This window comes from Gossypium arboreum, chromosome 3, assembly GCF_025698485.1.
Source record: "Gossypium arboreum isolate Shixiya-1 chromosome 3, ASM2569848v2, whole genome shotgun sequence".
In the NCBI taxonomy this organism is placed as follows: domain Eukaryota; kingdom Viridiplantae; phylum Streptophyta; class Magnoliopsida; order Malvales; family Malvaceae; genus Gossypium; species Gossypium arboreum.
The window spans coordinates 28,644,222-28,663,508 of NC_069072.1; the positions used below are offsets into that span (position 1 = coordinate 28,644,222).

Below are 19,287 nucleotides of genomic sequence, written 5' to 3' on the forward strand. Positions count from 1 at the left end.
ACATGATCGAGCTTTTTTGACCACGTCTCAGCCCTTCATTGTTGTTAACCTTAATGGTGACAAATGGGTTTTTTTTATTACAAGGATTAGGCTTGGTGTCGTTGATTTTAATGTATTATCTTTCTGAGCTTTGGACCATTTTGTTTATACTTAAATGTGGTTGGGATAAATGAAACACTTCTTTTAAAAAAATTGTAATTTATAATTTATATTCTATAATGTTTATGAGAAAAGTTGATTAAGTTTGTGTGATCCAAACTCATTTAAATAATTATCAAAAACTCTTATAAAATAATATACATTATTACAAAGTTAATTTTATCATTTTAAATCATATAAACTTTAAGAAAACGCATTTGATAATATTCGAAACCAAAATATAATAATTTGAAATATTTTAATTTTAACATTTTAATTAAAATTTATTTTTTCTAAAACTTAAATTAAATTAAATTATTTATATAGATTTCGTGTACGAGTAAATCATAATCTTGTAATAATAGCACAGGGAAGTAAAAAAAGAAACGGTGAGGAAAACAAGCGGGAGCAAATAGCCTCAGACAACGAAAAGCGTAAAAAGAAAAAATTAAAGGCAAGACGGAGAACAAATTTTTTTTTTCAAAAATTCATAATTTTATTCTCTCCTTTTTAATAAGAAAGATTTCATTTGATTGATGATCGATTCCTCCCACGCAAAGCAAAGAAAACTGCAGTGCAGACTAGTATTGCTGGAAAAAAAAGGAAAGCCCTGAATTTTTTTGTTCTTTTCGAGCAAAAAAAAAAAAAAAAGAAAGGAAAATTAATGGATGATGAAGTTGTCCAAAGAGTATTCCAAGAAGGAGGACGAGACTATTTCCAGCAACAACCTTCAACTTCAACTTCGTCTTCTTCTTCTATTCTCCAATCTCTCCCTCTTCATGTGGTCAGTACCCCTTCAATTTCTGTTTTAAAGAAAATAGTTCTAGTTGTTCTTAGTTTTTCGAGGGTTGTTGGGTAATTTTTAATTCTTCAATGAAATTTGGGTTCTGAAGAATTTCTGTTATTAGACATTTTTATTGTTTTGTAGGTTCAAAAGACAAGTACTGAATCTTGGGTAATCTAGGAAACAAATACGTTTTCCTTTTTTCTTTCTACTTATGTTATTGAATCATGATCAGCATTTGCTTTATTTGTGCTTTATTAAGTGTTTTTTGTTTTGTAAAAATGTTTGGAATTTGTGATTGTTCACAGTGTCTCATTTTACTTAATGTCATTTTGAGCTATGGTATGTCAACCTATTATTTCAATCTTTTTATTCTGCCTCTGTCATTGATGATTGCTCAATTTGCTGCTTGATAGATTGATGATTTTCCTATTATTAGAAAACAATAAATTCTAGATGATATCATCCAAGGTGTCTTCTGGCTTCGACTCTTGATACAAGTATGGAAGTCTCTAAATAAACTTGACAATTATCAATCCAGAGATTGTGCTGATTAGGGTTGAATATGCTACTTAAGCAAAAATCAGTTGCATCGTAAATATGTCACACATACACACACTCTTTTCCTAAATTTTCGTCAAATTTCTTGTATGTTTGGAAGTTGTTATCTTCCTTCTTTTTCTTGTCCTTCACTGGTTCCTGTGTTGTTAAGGTAAACTCCATTGACAAAGCTAAACCATATTGTTGGTATCAATATATATATATATATACGTGTATGGCTTGAACTTTGAATAACTTGGTTAATGACTTTTGGTAAGCATATTTGATTGTTGTGTTGGTTGCTTATGTTTTATATTGTGGTGCTCTGAATCCTAGTTTTCAAAATTTTCTATGTCAAGTTCATCCTGTATGATCTTGAAGTACTAGTATTTGGTCTCATGTGAACTTCTTAGTTGCACTCTGTTTATTGTTTGAGTTTATCTGTTAATGTTCTTTGAAAGTTTATTTTGAGAGTGATGATTGTTTGGGTTGGAATGATGCAGTCATTTGATCATGGCTATTATTTGCTTGTAAAATCCATACAAGAACTCAGAGAGAAAAAGGAGGGTCTTGTCACGGTTGGCATTGGTGGTCCCAGTGGATCAGGCAAAACTAGGTATGCATGCTATTCTGATTCTGTTTAGTTTTCTGGCGTCTCTCCCTCTACTAATTATCTATCTATTTGCTTTTCAAAAGAAAGCTTGTAAGAAGCAGGACAAATGGTGCTGCATGCTTTTTTTTATTTTATTTTCTTATAATAATGTTTTTGTGTTTATTTGGTGGTTCCAATTTCCAAAAGCTTAGCAGAGAAGGTAGCATCTGTTATCGGTTGCACTGTTATACCAATGGAGAACTACCGGGGTGGAACTGATGAAGGGACTGATTTGGATTCAATAGATTTTGATGCATTGATCCGAAATCTTGAGGTTTGTACATTTCTTTATAATGGTTCAATATGTATCTATTTGGTTAAATTGAACCATTTTAGAAATTCTACAAGTCCTTCAACATCCTTTTGATGTTTAAAGATGTGGGGAAAATATTATTGAGGGATGGATAAGTATGTGAAAGTGTTCTGTAACCTGTGGTGTATATATGTAGGATTTGGAAAAAAATTTGGACACAGGACATGAATGCTTGTGTTCCTAAACTGTCCTTCTATAACCATACTGACAGTTTCTGCCTGATAAAACTGTTATTTGGATTTAGTTATATGTTTCGTAGTTTTAGTCAATTTATTTCTTTTTCATTTTAAAATACTAAACAACTTATACGTTCTGGTATTTTTTTATTAGATTCCAAGTAACATATGAGTCGTATTGAAAATAACTAATTGGTCATGCAATTTTTTTTTCTAAAGTAGCAGACCAGTTTAGTTTTGCTTTTAAACCTAATCCTATTATAACATTTATCAATTAAATTTAAAACTTAGGTTTTATTTTTTCACTTCTGTATATTGAAAAGTATTGCTTTTAATGTTGACGTTGACCACATGATTCTTCATATGTTGAGCACATAAGGAAACGGCCAGTTGCTGGTAAATGCAATTTTTCAGTGAATGGCTGTTGTTTGCAGACTTGTTTAAGTTAACATATGACTGAATTGTTTTTTGCTTATATATTCATCTCATTTATTGTCTAGGTAAAATTTTATCTGCATCTCAGTATGTTTGGGGCATTCTAAATGCATATATATTTGCCCTCTGTTTTTGGTTGAGCACAGGATTTGACAGAAGGGAAAGATACTAAGATACCAGTATTTGATTTTCATCAAAAGAAACGTGTTGGCTCCAAAGCTATAAAGAGTGCTATGTCTGGTGTGGTAAGGAAGTGTAAAAATAGGATCTATCTCATATTATGGCTGCTTTGGACTTAAAAGGCTCATACATTTTGTTAGGTAATAGTTGATGGTACTTATGCTCTGCATGCAAAATTGCGCTCTCTGCTTGATATCCGGGTTGCAGTGGTAATATCTTCTTTCCCTAAGAACTAGGTTTGATAAAGCCTTGGTGGAGTTATCAGTTTTTTTCATCAGCTTTTGACATAATGCTTCTGAATATTTCGTTGTGTATCAGGTTGGTGGTGTTCATTTTAGTCTTCTTTCCAAGGTTCGATACGATATAGGAGATTCTTGCTCACTGGATTACCTTATTGATAGCATTTTCCCTTTGTTTAGAAAGCACATTGAGCCAGACCTTCATCATGCACAGGTTTTTTCTTCTGTTTTTGTTGTTTTTCTTTATGTTCTTACTTATTGGAATTTAACTGGCAATTCCTCATTAATGGAGTTTATCATGCAGATTAGAATTAACAACAGCTTTGTATCATCATTTAGAGAAGCAATCTACAAGCTGAAATGCCGAAGTGAGGTATGTGATACTTTGTATCTTATTGTCACATAAAATTCTCAGCATTGCCATACATAAAAGATGAATAGAGAATTCATAAATGTGTTTGGAGTCAAGAAAGAATGTACATTTTCATAAACACTGTGAAATTATCTTGATTGACTTTAGACTTATTTGGTAATTTGTTCTCAAGCTCATATTTGGACCTTGGATATCTTCTCGTTGCAAAGTTTTGTACTTTGGACACTGGCTATTGCAGTTTAAGTGGTGAATATGTGAGCTGCCGTAAAGTTTCTTGATCTTGAGTTCTGCTTAAAAACTGAGCTGCATATGGCAATTAGGTGTAACTGAAGTTTTGTAGCCATTTTGATATTACTATTGGTCGGACAAGTTCTTTCATATACATATGTGAAAGACAAAGTAAAGGTGTAATTGATTTGCCGTATTAAGTTATAAGTGGACATGCACATAGAAAAAAATGGGAAGGAGTGGACACAACAACATAGAAAACTCTAAATATATTTCCCCCTGCCCAAGAAAAAAAAGAAATGAACAAAAAAATTGATTAGTTGGTTATCGGTGGCTGTCTTGAGTGAACTGTTACTGGAACAAACCTATAGGTATTCCTCTTCTTTAATGCATAAAAATTAAGAGTTAGTTATTTTTTGTTGCATTGTTAATCAGTTACCCCCTTTAAAGTCTCATTTGGACATTATATTGCTGTGGCAGTCACCTGATGGACAGTCTACCTTTTTCCTTAAAGATGAGGCACAAACTGATAAGTGAGTGGTTCTGACTATTATCACATACCATCTATTTGCAGAGTGTTAGTTATATATGTCTCTCAGGGCTTTACTCTTTTAAAGTTTTGGGAATAAAATGAAAACTTCATTTTGCTTTAGCTTCATTGAGATGTACCTTAGACCCCCATCGGCTAATGAAGAAGCGCGGATAAATGATTGGATTAAGGTGCGACAATCTGGTATTCGATATTATCTGTCACTTGGGGATCAGAGAATTGTGGACAAAAATTTCATCATCAGACCAAAAGCTGAATTTGAGGTCAGGCTTTCTGTCCTTGATTGCAGTTGTAGTGTGGTAGTTGTTGTCAAACTGAAAAATTCTGCTCTCTAATTTGTCATTGAGGTTTTCTTTCTCTGTGTTACTGTTGAAATGGTTTTACATGCAGTAGTGTAGCTAAGGGGGTTGGGGTGGAAGCAGGATTCATGTCTTCCCTTGGCTATTGAAACTTTGTATGGTTATGTGTTTCCCTTTTAAAATTACTAATTTTGTAGTTGATGCAGTAGCTTTTATAAGTTGCTAACTTCTTCCATTTTATATCCAATAACTTTATTTTGTCTTCATTCCTTTTATTATAGGTGTTATTATACTCAAGTTTTCAACTCTTTAAATTAAGGATGCTTTTTTTTATCAATTAAATAAATGTGTTTTTTTCTTATGGAATGAAATAAGTAGCTGACGCTAATTGTTTTTTGTGAAATGAGCAATATTGTGCAATAATACAACTAGTATTTTGCCACAATAGCAATATGCAATATGATTTAAAAGTAAGGTTTCTGGTGATCAAAACACCTTTTTTTGGTCCTCAATCTTGTTCTTCTGAATCATTTAAAAAGATATTATATGACATTTTGATTTAGGAGTGTTTGTAACAAACCATCAAAAAATGAGCTCAATCTGTATTCTAGGATTGTTACTTTTTATCTTTCTAATTGTATAAAAGACATGCTTCTTTGTGGTGGAAACTTATGTTGCAAATCATCTCATAGTTAGCTCATTTGCTCTAACTTAATGTGGTTCTTTTTACCCATTCTTATATCTAATTTTGAACAGGTTGGACGGATGACTCTTGGTGGACTCCTGGCTTTGGGCTACAATGTTGTAGTCAGTTATAAAAGGGCATCAACATCAGTTAATATTGGCAGTCTTTCCCTGTCACTTGAAACAATTGATACGCTTGGGGAAACCTTCTTGGTGCTTAGGGGCACAGATAGGAAAGTATGAACTTAATTTCGTCCAGGAGGAAACATTTCAGATTTTCTTTAGTGCGTTATATTTTTGTCAAGTATTCCCGATTTACCTTCAGAAAATATTAATATAATTTGCATTGATTGGAAGACACTTCAGCAAAATGTTCTTTTCTCAACGTATGTTGCTTATTTGTCAGTTATTTGTGGATTTTGACTGACACTTCCATGTCTGTATATGTGTTGCTTTTTGATTTTAGGTGAGTTTTGATAAATGAGATAATTGTGAAGAGATGTCCATTAGTCATGCTTAATAATCGAGGCTATCTTCTAGATGCTTTTCATTGAGAGCTGACCTTGATATAAGTGATATATGTAAAAAAAAATGACCAGTCAGAAAAGTGTTTCTATTGTTTGGTTCAGCTTTAAATGAGAGTGACAAGATGCAATTGCTTAAGTATCATACTGAAAACTTAAAATGAGAACCAGAATTGCAGTGTGCTTTGACTGACTTTTACATGCTTTATTCCTTCTTTTTCTTCTAGTGCAGCCATTTCTTGTCTTCTTTGTATGTTGACCTTGAATTTCTTTCTGTTTTTGTTTTTTTCCCTTTTCCTTTTATTTTCTTTCAATTTTGTGCGTTGATTCTTTTTTATTGCAAGAAAACAAGAACATTATGAAAACTGGAAGAAATTTAGAGGGCTTAGAAGCTTTTGCTTGCAAAGCCTTAAATTAATTCTTTTTTGGATTATACACAATTGTGGAATATAGATTACATTGTTAAATATGAATTTCATGAACTTGGGATTCTGTATTTCTTGAAATTACCTCTGCTTAGGTGTCAAACATATCATCCATTTATATGTTTGAAAGCTTAGGAGGTTCCTGCTAAGCTGGGGTGCTTGTTTATGGCTGTCCTTGCCTGAAATGACCTGGGTTATTATTCTCTCAATTCAAAGATGTTAAACACTTTTTGAAATGCCAAAATGCAATCAGTCAATCCATCTATAATGTACTTAAAATGTTTCTTGTTTTATTTGAACCAAAATTCATTGGCTTTGCTACTAGCCTACCATTTTACTGATATAGGTTATATCTACTGTGTTTTGATTCTCAGATGTCTTCTTTGCTGTATGTTTGTATTCATGTTCTATCTGCTTGTTATATGTCAAGTTGTCAACTTTACTGTTTAGCTTCAGTTCCAAGATTTTATTTTAAACATGTATGTTGTCCAAGTCTAATATATTACATGTTATCTTCTTGCAAAGTTCCAATCTTTATCTGTTGTGTTTGGTTTTTTTGTGGTAAGAATTTGGGTTAGCAAGTGAATATAATCTCCCATCTTCACCAGTCTATGTAAAAACAGTTGATGAAAAACTTATGTTTGATTTGGTTGCTATACTGTTGCATAGACAGTTGGAGCAGAAGCATTACGGATGGGAATTACTGGACAATGGCTAACTAAATCATATCTGGAAATGATTCTTGAAAGAAAAGGTTGTTCATTAGACATGATCTCTATCAAACTTTTCTCTGTCAATGCTACTATTGTTGGTTATCTTTTTTCTCAAGTCAATTCCACTTTCAGGTGTTCCACGCCTGAATACTCCTCCACTTGTTTCTGCCACATCTGTCTCTCATAATCAAGAAAAAGACATTGCAGCACCAAAGCCTATTCGTACCACTCCAAACCTTGTTTCCCGGCTAGAGGATTTAGCTCAGCCTTGGACTCGCTCTCCAACAAAATCAAAAATGGAGCCTGTATTACCAACATGGCATTTTGCCTCATCAGATCGTTCACATGGCGGTTTAGTAGGTATGCCTCCTCTATGTGGACAGCTCGATAACTTAAGTATTTCCTTTCCTCAAGTACATCATGGAGGAGTTTCAATGTATTTCATGCGTAGACTTTCTCATGTAGCAGCTACAGGTTCTTCTGCTTTCAGGGATACAATGAAACTTGCTCCAATGCCTGATTCATATGACTTGGACCGAGGCTTGCTCCTTGCTGTGCAGGGAATCCAGGTAATGAAGGAAGAGCTCTTATAATGAAAAGGCTTGTACTGTTAAATTGTGATCAGAATACCAGTCATGTCCAAAGCTGATGCCCTTTCTTTTGGTTTTCATTTTCAGTTTTTGTTGGAGAATAAAAGTGTTCCAGTTATAGTTGGAATTGGTAATAGTAAAAAAAAATGCTCCTCTCTCTCCCTCCCTCCTCTCTTGGTTGGTTTATCATATTCCTTTCCTATGTCTCTCTAGTTTAGTTGCTTGTTCATATGAACCTCTTATGAAGTTTCAAATAATGTTTTGAGTGTGTGAAACTAATCCTAGCAGGGATGGTTCTTTTCATTAACTTAGAGTCTGGCTGGCTTGACTTTTGAAAGTGTGTGGGCTACTTTTTGGTCAAACAGTTTTCTTAGCTCTCTTTAGATTACCGCATGATAATCAGCACTAAAAAAATATGAAAAGTAGTAATACTATGCTTTCACTAGGATTTAGAATTTTATTTGCCACTGTCACATTTTATGGATCTTAATTCCTGTACTGTAAATCTTCTGGCAATTTTGAAATCCAATGCTTTCTTCCTATTTTTTTATTTAAGTGCTTGGTTAAATGTGAGAATTAGCGTCTCAAAATCTAATCCACGCTTCTTCATATTTCTTGGTTTACCTGGCAGACTATGTGAATTCTGAACTATGTAAATGACTTGCAAGTTCTTGACCTATGAAACAAGAAAGAAATAAGTTCATGTCATTTTTCAGAATCGCTATTGTCCCTTCTGATTGCAAAACTCATATGCTGTTGATAACTCACCTGCTTTTGCAGGTGGTCCTAGTGGATCCGGAAAGACTAGCTTGGCACATAAAACGGCAAATATTGTTGGTTGTGAAGTAGTTTCCCTTGAAAGCTATTTTAAACCAGAGCAAGTTAAGGATTTCAAATACGATGATTTTAACTCTCTCGATTTGCCTTTGCTTTCTAAGGTAAATTTCTATATTTGTGTAATTTGATTAAATTATAATACATGTCTTAAGGATTAGGGCTGAATGAGGCATTGAACTTCAGTTGAACCATTATAGTGACAAATGATGCAGCTTGAAACTTAGCTTAACTAAAGGTTTGTAAAGATTAAGATTACGTGGTTAACTAAATTGCAGTTCTGGCTTCACTTAATTTTCACGAGCTTATTGATCATTTAGTAACACCAATTGTCTATTTCTATCAATAAACTTTGTATTACTTAATTTCAGATGTAGGACATTAAGAAAAAGTTGTCGTCATATATATAAAGTATATGTACCTACATATGTGTGTGTTTAATTATTCTTTTTCTTTCTTTTAATTATGAAATGTATTTGACAAATACTACCTTTTTCAATACTTCTAGTTAATGTGTATACTATACATGAAATATTATCTGTAATATTCATTTTTACCATGTAGAAATGAATAGTAAATTGTAATGATAATAAAGAATAATTTATCTAAACAACATCCACGTTTACATATAAAAATATAAAAGTCTAATTTATATGGTACCATATTAATTTCAGTGTAGACAGATTTTAATTTGACATTTCAGATTGAATTGAATATGTTCAAACAATTAGTTATTATTATAGGAAGTATATAATTTCTATTGTAGTTTATTTTTCTGTTTAGAATATTGATTATACTTATATATATTTCATTTCTTTATATATTTGTTGTAGTATATTTATATTACTTTATTGGCCGCTTTTTATAAATTAAAACATTCATTTTACTGTTATTGCATAACAAAATGTTATATTAATGTCATTCCTCTTATAAATATCGGCGGGAGTGGAAACATTGTTTTCAAAATCATTGGAAGCAATAAACTCTTGTTCTCAGCATCTGTGAAAACTGTGTTTTCTTTTACTTTCTGAAAATAAAAGCAGTCACCTAGAGTATTTTTGTTTTCATTTTAAAAATAGTAAAAACCATATAAAATATACGAAATTAACTCATTCAAGGAGAGCTTGATGGTATCCAGATGTTGATATAGATGAAAGAAATGCATATTATTAATATTTTGCATACCTTGCGGGTGTGATTTTGACCAGAAAGTTTTGCACTGATCAGTAATGCCTCACGGTTGTATTTGTCTTGTGCAGAACATTGGTGACATAAAGCATGGTCGAAAGACAAAAATACCTGTATTCAACTTGGAGACTGGTTCTCGTAGTTGTTTCAAAGAGCTTGAAATTTCTGAAGATTGTGGTGTGGTCTGTTACATGTTCATTTCAGTGCTGTCGAAGATTTTTTTTTTTTAATGATTATATTTATTGAAATATAACAAGCTAAAATAATCAATTACTTAGAATATGAAACATGGATTGCTAAGGTGAACTATTTGTTCTTTCTTATCCAAGATGCCTGATAGTTGTTCTGCAATTGAAACTCTTTCTGAGTTGTTCTCTTTATTTGGATTAAAACTTGTATAACTTTTCAAATTTATTTTTTTCTGTTGACCAGATCATTTTTGAGGGGGTTTATGCTTTGCATCCTGAAATCAGGAAATCCCTTGACTTGTGGATTGCTGTTGTAAGATGACTTCCCTAATCCTCCTTTAGGGCTTGATATTTTCTTGTGATGTACGTATTATCTTGTTTTCTTTGGGAAAAAATGGGCTATTAAGTTGGTTTTTGGCTGCAAAACCAGGTTGGAGGTGTTCATTCACACTTGATTTCTCGAGTTCAAAGAGACAAAAGCAGAGTGGGGTGTTTTATGTCCCAAAATGAGATCATGATGACAGTGTTTCCAATATTCCAGCAGCATATTGAACCGCATCTTGTTCATGCACATGTCAGTAGTCTATGAATATCTCAAGCTTTTAGTACACGTGCTTGGACATATCAGAAAATTTTTGGTATTTCTTTCTGTTTTTTGAACAGGCACACATGTTGGTAAAGTATTTTACTGTTTGTATGTATTTAACCTACTCATGGCAATATGTATTACATAGATGCATGCAAAGGTATGGTTCTTTGAGCAGCAACTCTGACAACAAAGTGAATTGTGTGTTGCAATGGTTTTTCATATTATTGCAGCTCAAAATTAGAAATGACTTTGATCCTGTTCTTTCTCCCGAGAGTTCACTATTCGTTTTGAAGAGTAATAAACAAGTAAGTATTATAAAGACTATGATCTAAAACTCATGGCCCAGCCTTGTTACTGACAAGCTATTCCTACTTATTCATGGTATCAGGTGGCCTATCAAGATATTTTAAATATTCTTGACTCTGCGAAGTTCTGTAGTTCTGTTCAGAATTTCATTGATATATATTTAAGGCTTCCTGGAACTCCTGCAAATGGGCACATAGCTGAGAGTGACTGTGTACGTGTCAGAATATGTGAGGGCAGATTTGCGTTACTAATACGAGAGGTGAGTAGTAATATTTATGTAAAATTCCTTTTAGCCTATGCAATGTAGTTGCTTTTTCTAATACTGTAGCAAATAGCTGATATTTTGATTCCTTCTGTATTCTCTTTGTTAGCCGATTAGGGAGGGGAATTTCATCATTCAGCCCAAAGTGGATTTTGACATTAGCATTAGTACAGTGTCTGGCCTTCTTAACCTTGGGTAAGTTAGATATTAATGTTGATGTTCACTAGAATTTTGCTATAACGGAATGTTATTTTATGATAGGTATTGAATAAAAATGGTTTGTATTGTGATGTTAATGCCTCTTATTGTCAATTAGAAAGAGGTTTGAGCAGTCATTTCCCAGGATTAATCCAAAGGTCTTACAATTCTCTTTTTCTTCTCTTGAAAAAAGAGAAGGGGGATTAAGAGGTACTGTTGAACAAAACTTTTGGATATTAAAGGGAGAGGAAGTTAAGTTTGAAAGTTTTCAAGAGAGTATTTAATAAAATTGTTCTGTATTTTATTAACTGAAGAACTGAATTTAAATAGAGGAAATAGTCATAACCTAACTTTGGGAAAATAATTCTCTTATTCTAATAAACTACTAAAGATAGAATAAAATATTCCTAAAAAATCTCAATTGATTTATTTGAAGATTTATCTACCTAAATAACTTTAAAAAAGATCCCCAAAATAAATGGGTTTCACGTATTTCAACATCCTCCCTCAAGTTGGTGCATTTATATCAATCATGCCCAACTTGCTTACAAGAAAATCAAAGCTTGTCTTAGGGAACCCTTTGGTGAGTATGTCAGCAGTCTATTGTTTTAAAGGAACAAACGGCAAGCACACTTGGCCTTTTTCAATCTTCTCCTTGATAAAGTGTCTATCAATCTCAACATGTTTAGTTTTGTCATGCTAGACTGGGTTGTGAGCAATACTAATGGCAACTTTGCTATCACAGTACAACTTATTGGTGAAGTTATTGGTTTCCTCAGCTCTTCCATAATTCTTTTTAACCACATCATTTCACAAATTCCTTGAGCCATCGATCTAAACTCAGCCTCTGCACTACTTGCTACAACACTTTGTTTTTTGCTTTGCCAAGTCACAAGGTTTCCCTAAACAAATGTACAATATCCTGATGTAGATCTCCTATCTGTTGTTGAGCCTACCCAATCTGCATCTATATAAGCTTCAATTCCTTTTTGTTTAGATTTCTCGAAGAATAAGCCCTTACTAGGTGAGCTCTTCAAGTATCTCAGAATCCAAAACACTGTTTCTTCATGTTCCTCCATTGGGGAGTGCATAAATTGACTCACTAAGCTTATTGCAAAAGCTATGTCTAGCCTTGTATGTGATAAGTAAATTAACTTACTAACTAATCTCTGGTACTGCCTTTTATCAACTAGTCGTCTTTCTTTATTTTTGAATTTTACATTTGGATCAATTGGTGTGTCAGCTAGGCGTCAACCACTCATCCTAGCCTCTTTTAAAAGACCAATCACATATTTTTTCTGAGAGACCACAAGACCTTTTTTGATCGAACAATTTCCATTCCAAGAAAGTGACCGAAGTTTTTGATCTCAAACTCCAATGCTAGATGCTTCTTGAGACGCCTTATTTCATCCACATTATCTTCTGTAATAATCATATCGACATAAACTATAATAACTGCTATTCTACCTCTTTGTGAGTGTCGATAGAATATTGTGTGATCAGCTTGCCTTTGTGAGTAACCTTGTTTTTAACAACTAGAGTGAACCGTTCGAACCAAGCTTGAGGAGACTGTTTTAAACCATACAAAGATTTTCTGAGCTTACATACTTGAGTTCCAAATTTTTCTTCAAAACTTGGAGGATCCGTGTAAACTTTTTTTTCAAGTTTCTCATTTAGGAAAGCATTCTTCACATCTAGCTACTGTAAAGACCAATCAAGATTAACAACAATTGATAAAAAAATTCTAATAGAATTTAACTTGGCTATTGGAGAAAATTTTTCAAGATAGTCTATCCCATATGTTTGAGTGTACCCTTTAGCCACCACTCGGGCTTTGTATCTATCTAGAGATCCTTTTGGTTTGAATTTGGTTGTGCACACCTATTTACAGCCCACTGTTTTTTTTTATATAGGTAATTCCACTATTTCCCGTGTACCTGTTTTTTCAAAAGCGCGCATCTCCTCTAAAATGGCCTCCATCTATTTAGGAACTTGTAAAGCATCTTTCACATTTTTGGGTGTTTTCACAGTATCGAGACATGAAACAAAGGCTGATAATGTTGAAGACAATGTTTTATAGTACACAAAGTTAAACATGGGATATTTGACAACATTTTTGACACATTTTCTTTTAGCAATTGGAATATCTAAATCAGAAAATTCATTGGTTGGATTATGAGTTTTACCTGGACTTTTAACAAGATCTTGCGGGTCGGATTCTTGGTGATGAATCTGGTGGATTTCACTTTCTTGATTTCCATTTCTTCTTTAGTAAACCAATAACTCTTTTGTTTGTTCTTTGTTTTCATGATTAGACTCTACACCTTCATACTCCTTTCTGTTAACAATATTAACATCATTAGTTTATGTGTTAATCATAAATTCGCGTTCCCCATTATTAGAATCCCTATGTTGTATAATCCTAGTCTTTTCTTGATTAATTATTAAATCTTACTTAATATAATTCTCTCCCTGAAGGTTAGAATCAAAGTAAGATTGTGTTTCAACAAATGTGACATCCATGGTAACAATAATCTTCCTATCAATTGGATAATAATATTTGAAATCCTTTTTATTAGAAGCATATTCAACAAAGGCACATTTTTTGGGTCTAGGATCTAGTTTATTTTGGTTGTGAAGATGAACAAAAGCAGTACACCCAAAAACTCGGAGAGATAAATCTATGATCAATTTAGAGTTAGGAAAGTTATCTTTAAAAAGATTGAAAGGAGTTCTATAGTTTAGAGTTTTACTGGGCATTCTATTAATAAGATATGTAGTTGTTAATAAGGCTTCGCCCCAAAGATAACGTGGTACCTGACTAGTGAACATCAAGGCTCTAGTTATTTTCAAAAGATGGCGGTTTTTTTTTCCTGCAATCCCATTCTGTTGTGGTATATTTGTACAAGAGTTTTGGTGGACTATTCCATGTTTGATTAAGAAAATGCCTAATTGGTCACTAAAAAATTCTCTACCATTGTCACTCCAAAGTACATCTATTTTCGCACCGAATTATATTTTTACTAGCATAAAAAGATTGAAACACATTTTTAACTTCAGACAAATTTTTAATAAAAACACCCAACAAATGTGAGTATGATCATCAATAAATGTGACAAACCAACATTTTTCAAAAAAAATTGAGACTCTCAAAGATCCCCAAACATCACTATGTTTTAACGAAAAAGGTTTGGAAGCTTTATATTTTTCAGGTAAAAAGAATGACAAATGATGTTTAGCCAATTCACAAAATTCATAGTGATATGAAGGAGTTTTATTTTTAAATAGATTAGGTAACTAATATCTTAAATAGTAAAAATTAGGGTGTCCCCAAATCGTAATTTTATCAAAACTAGAAATAGATTTTAAACATAAGAGTAGTTGTTGGTCGACTTAGATGGTTGTCATCAAGAAAGTAAATTCCACAGATTCTTTAGCATTGCGAAAGTAAATTCCACAGATTCTTTAGCATTGCTAATCATTCTCCCTAAGACCATATTCTGAAATTTACATATAGAATTCGAAGACTGGGATAATTTACTGGCCGATATGAGATTACAAGCTAGATTTGGCACATGTAAAATCAAGGAAGTTGAAATTTTGATAGTGCCTTTCTCGGCTATTGTCAAGAACAGCTCATCTACTACTTTGATCTTTTTGTTTCCTGTACAAGGTGTGTAAGTTGAGAAAAGAAAATGACTACTAGTCATATGATCACTAGCTCCAGAATTAACAATCCACGTGTTTGTTTTACAAGTGTTTGTTTTACAAGGTTTAACACTGAAAAAAATAGAGAAATCAGTATCTAGTTGGGCAAAGGAGGAAGAAGGATTATTGGATGAGTTAGGAACAAAAGAATTCATCCGAAACTGTGGTGATTGAAAAAGCTTGTATAGATGCTCTTATTGTTCCTTAGTGAATGGAGACTCTTCTAGAGAACTTTGCTACTCATGATTTTCATTAGTCGTTTGGAAAGCTCTACTATCATCTGGTTGTGAACCACGACCATTGCCACCCCTTTTTTTTTCCATTCGTCGGTTTTTCATGGAGCTTCCAACATGTTTCTCGAGTGTACCAATATTTTTTGCAGTGGTCGTACCAAGGTTTTTTTCTTTTGTCACTGTTATCATTATTTTTAACAATTACAAGAGTAGAACTATCATCATTAGCTTCAAATCTTGGCCTTAACATTACTTTTCTTCTTGTCTTCTCTCTTCTAACCTCAGATCTCACGGAGTGTTGAAGCAATTTTTTTCCTAGGATTTGATATCTCACTTCATCAAATTCTTTATTGAAACCAGCTAGAAATAAATATGCTTGCTCATTCTCTTTTTTTTTTTTTAAATAGCTTTTACACCATCTCCGGGACATTTTCATTCATCATTATAACACTAATCCAGTTCTTATCAAAGAGACATCATCTCGTTATAATAAAAAGCAACTTCCTTTTCCCCTTGTCTAGCCTTCCAAAGTTTTATTTTTAACTGAAAGATCCGTGAAGCTTTTTTTAAATTTGAATAGGTGTCTTTCACAGCGTACCAAACATCTTTAACAATCGGGAGAAAAAGAAAAAGTTTATCTATGGATGCTTTTATGCAATTAATAAGCCACACAATTATCATAGAATTTTCTGACTTCCACTTGCTCATCTTTGGATCGCCCACCTCTAGTTGCTTGACTTCTCCAGTTAAATGACCTAGCTTTCCACGCCTATCAATTGCTAACTTTATGGGTTGCGACCATTCGAGATAATTCTTGCAATTCAACTTCTGAGATGTCAGTTGAAAAGAGAGGTGAGGCACCTTTGTCCCTTGAGTCATTGCACTCTCGATAATTGTTTCAACGGTAGAACTTTCTACCTCCTTTTGATTGCTGGATCTCTTATCTCCAGTGAAAGTTGTTTTAACCATGATGCTACTGGAGATTTAACCTAGCTCAGATGCAGTTTTCAAGAGAGTATTTAATAAAACTGTTCTGTATTTTATTAACTGAAGAACTAAATTTAAATTGAGGAAAGAGTCATAACCTAACTGGGAAAATAATTCCCTAACTGGGAAAATAATTCCCTTATTCTAATAAACTACTAAACGATAAAATAAAATATTCTACTAAAAGATAAAATAACTATTCTTAAAAAATTTCTTATCTATCTAAATAAGATTTTTTTACCTAAATACCTTTATAAAATATCCCCAAAATATATGGGGTTTCACATATTTCATCAAAGTCGATATTCTTCTGTATGAGTTTTGCAAACTCTAATGGATGTGTAGTTTTACGAGTGGTAACTTATGAAAAAGTGGCATAAAATATTCAACTTCTTGGGTCTTATCTGCTGACACTGCTATTCTTGATGATTGGGCTCAAACATTCACATCATCTGTTTTGGTATAGATTGTAGTTTTGATTTTCAGACCCTACATATTTGGAAATTTTTTGTATTAGGCATACTCTGCTATTTTCAGTTTTCTTTTTACCTCCTCCATGCATTACTCACTGATAAGTTCATGATTGATTGATTGGGTATTCTATTCCTTCCCTGATGGCAGGTATCAAGCTGTAGCCTACATTGAAGCATCTGCACTGATCTACCAAGATGGCAAGGTAATATTAGTTTGGATTTTATAATACTCATTTTGTGTTAACATGAGTGGCTTTTAAATTAAAAAAATTAGTTCTGACCAAAAGCGTAGGCTTCTAGTTTTTCAATGTTCTGACTTCATTCTAACTTGTGATTTAATGCTGAATTTTCCTTTCTACTCTGGGTCATCTCTGAAGTTTGCCTCTACTTCAATTTAGTTGAATTTTGTCTTTAAACCTTGATTTGAGTAACTCTGGACAAAATTATATCCTGTTTGTCTTTTATTAAAATGAAAAATAATATGATGTGGATCTTCTGGATTAGTTTGTCTTTGCTAGCTCTGAGTATTGCTTTCTTGTGAGTATATTTTATTGATTCACCTTGAAAGTGTGAAGGATTTAGTTGCCAAACTATTATTCAATCTTCTACACCTGTATCTAATACCATTGAAAACCACACTGTTCTTATCCATTTATATTTTATTTATCTGTTTTTTTTTTTTTTTTGGATAAAGGCTATTCTTGAACATGAGTCAATCAGTGTTCATAGGTGTGGGATTTTTTTAACTTCAATTATTTCTGACATATATGAGCTCTTGTCTTTATGCACTCGGTGCCGGCTTTAGATTCTTATTGAGGTTGACCATCTACAAGATGCCCCTAGCCCTTACCTACAGATCAAAGGGGTCAATAAAGAGGCTGTGGCAGCTGCGGGTTCAGCATTGAAACTGGATGGGTCATACACGACAAAGGTTTGGCCTTTGTTTGTGTGAGATATTTCTGTATTTCTTCCATTTTTGTCTATTATTTAAACTTGATAGGACTCATATTTATCTTGTAGAGTTATCTCCAAATAATTTTGGAAAGATTACCTCTTGTGGAAAGAAGTTACAGTGGAATTCACACTCATCAAGCTGCAAGGTTGCAGGAACTTGTGGAGTCTATACAATCCCAGGTGTTTATTGTTAAACAAAATTAAGCTATCAGCCCATGTCGATATTCTAGATAGCCTCTAACGTAAACTTCTTCATCTAATGTTTATGCTGAATAAGAATCAGAGTTACCATGGCAATCTACATATCCATGGTTATTTAGAATCTGCCTCTCAACAAAGATTTGATTTCTACGAATAGCATCGGAAGGATATGATTTGAAAATCAGATGACAGACACGTAAATTTTATTTGCATATTCTTGATAATTTGAAGTCCGCATGTTACTAAAAATCTAGTTTTTATGCGGTAGAATTTGCTCCATTTAAGATTGGTACCAATTTTCTTTATATTTAATAATGGTTTAGTGGACCAAACAGGGTGGCAGTACACCATCAGAATCGTCACAGAGTAGGGAGGTTTCTCCAATGGATGGCATAATAGAAGACATGCAATGCCGGATTCGAAGGCTTGAACGATGGCATACCATAAATACGGTACTCTCCCTACCATTTCCTTCTATTATTTCCCCCTGCTTGATTGTAGCTGATGGAACCAATCACTTCTTACTTTTGTGTTTATTGCAGGTGCTTTGGACGTTTTTGATGTCTGCTCTGATTGGTTATTCACTTTACCAAAGAAAGCGACAATGACATGACTTCCTCCTACACATTTTTCTATCCCATTTTGGTACAGTTAAGTGCTAGAAGCTGACCCCAAAATATTCTTACGAATTCTCAAATGTCTGCCTTGCAATCAAACTCATATGGCAGCCAAATTACAGGCTTACAGAGAATATTATTGTTTTATTTCCTCGATTTTCATTCTGTAAATACGAAATTGTAAACATACGGTTCAAAAGTGGGAACCCTCTGTTCTTTCTTTCCCACTTGTTTTTTTACTTGAGCTATATAAATCAGTGCCACCACTTTTTCAAGATATTATTGCAAAGTTTATCCCCAAATTGCATGGGATAGCTTGATTTTTGTGTTTAGGGACAAGTAAATTAGGTTATTAAGTTTTATTTGAGGTTATTCGAGGCATAGAGCTATATTATTTTACAGAAAAAATTTGACTTTCAGCACGTTGTTTTTTGGGGTTAATTAAAGGTATTTAGCTATAAACGCTTCTATCATCATCAATAATATGAATTTTATGGATTTGTGCGCTCTTATTTTTATTTTATTTTATATGTTTTATTTATGCTGTGTATGAATTTATACGGTATATTGCATTATTATTTATTGTGATTTATTGGTTGGTTTGTATTTGTAAAATCTTATTGAGTTTACTGTGATTTATTGGTGGTTGGTTTATTATAAGATTGGGGAAAAAATATTATCTTTTTATCTGGTGTGACTTTTAATC

General features: G+C 33.1%; 1 protein-coding gene across 3 annotated transcripts; it reads left to right on the forward strand.

Annotated features, from left to right (window-relative positions):
* Positions 1 to 491: 491 nt before the first annotated feature.
* LOC108464027 (uncharacterized) lies at positions 492 to 19,079 on the forward strand. Of its 3 annotated transcripts, none has more exons than XM_017764090.2 (26): positions 492 to 922; positions 1,966 to 2,078; positions 2,262 to 2,388; positions 3,185 to 3,283; positions 3,359 to 3,427; positions 3,537 to 3,671; positions 3,762 to 3,830; positions 4,539 to 4,591; positions 4,712 to 4,871; positions 5,664 to 5,828; positions 7,210 to 7,294; positions 7,386 to 7,613; positions 7,719 to 7,822; positions 7,931 to 7,973; positions 8,624 to 8,781; positions 9,937 to 10,047; positions 10,298 to 10,366; positions 10,484 to 10,627; positions 10,873 to 10,947; positions 11,031 to 11,207; positions 11,320 to 11,405; positions 16,958 to 17,012; positions 17,615 to 17,740; positions 17,830 to 17,943; positions 18,300 to 18,416; positions 18,507 to 19,079. In XM_017764090.2, exons 1-26 carry the CDS (start codon positions 803 to 805, stop codon positions 18,570 to 18,572), a joined length of 2,868 nt encoding a protein of 955 aa, XP_017619579.1. In that variant the 5' UTR covers positions 492 to 802; the 3' UTR covers positions 18,573 to 19,079. The 3 variants fall into 3 exon arrangements, with proteins under 3 accessions (XP_017619579.1, XP_017619580.1, XP_052881594.1); XM_017764091.2 differs by having other exon boundaries at positions 7,722 to 7,822; XM_053025634.1 differs by having other exon boundaries at positions 7,728 to 7,822.
* Positions 19,080 to 19,287: the final 208 nt, after the last annotated feature.

Excerpts from the sequence above, each read along its gene's own strand:
- LOC108464027 (XM_017764090.2), top strand. The coding sequence starts at position 803 with ATGGATGATGAAGTTGTCCAAAGAGTATTCCAAGAAGGAGGACGAGAC. Across the intron at positions 3,672-3,761 it reads CAGACCTTCATCATGCACAG|ATTAGAATTAACAACAGCTT; the intron begins GTTTTTTCTTCT and ends TTTATCATGCAG. Across the intron at positions 4,872-5,663 it reads GACCAAAAGCTGAATTTGAG|GTTGGACGGATGACTCTTGG; the intron begins GTCAGGCTTTCT and ends AATTTTGAACAG.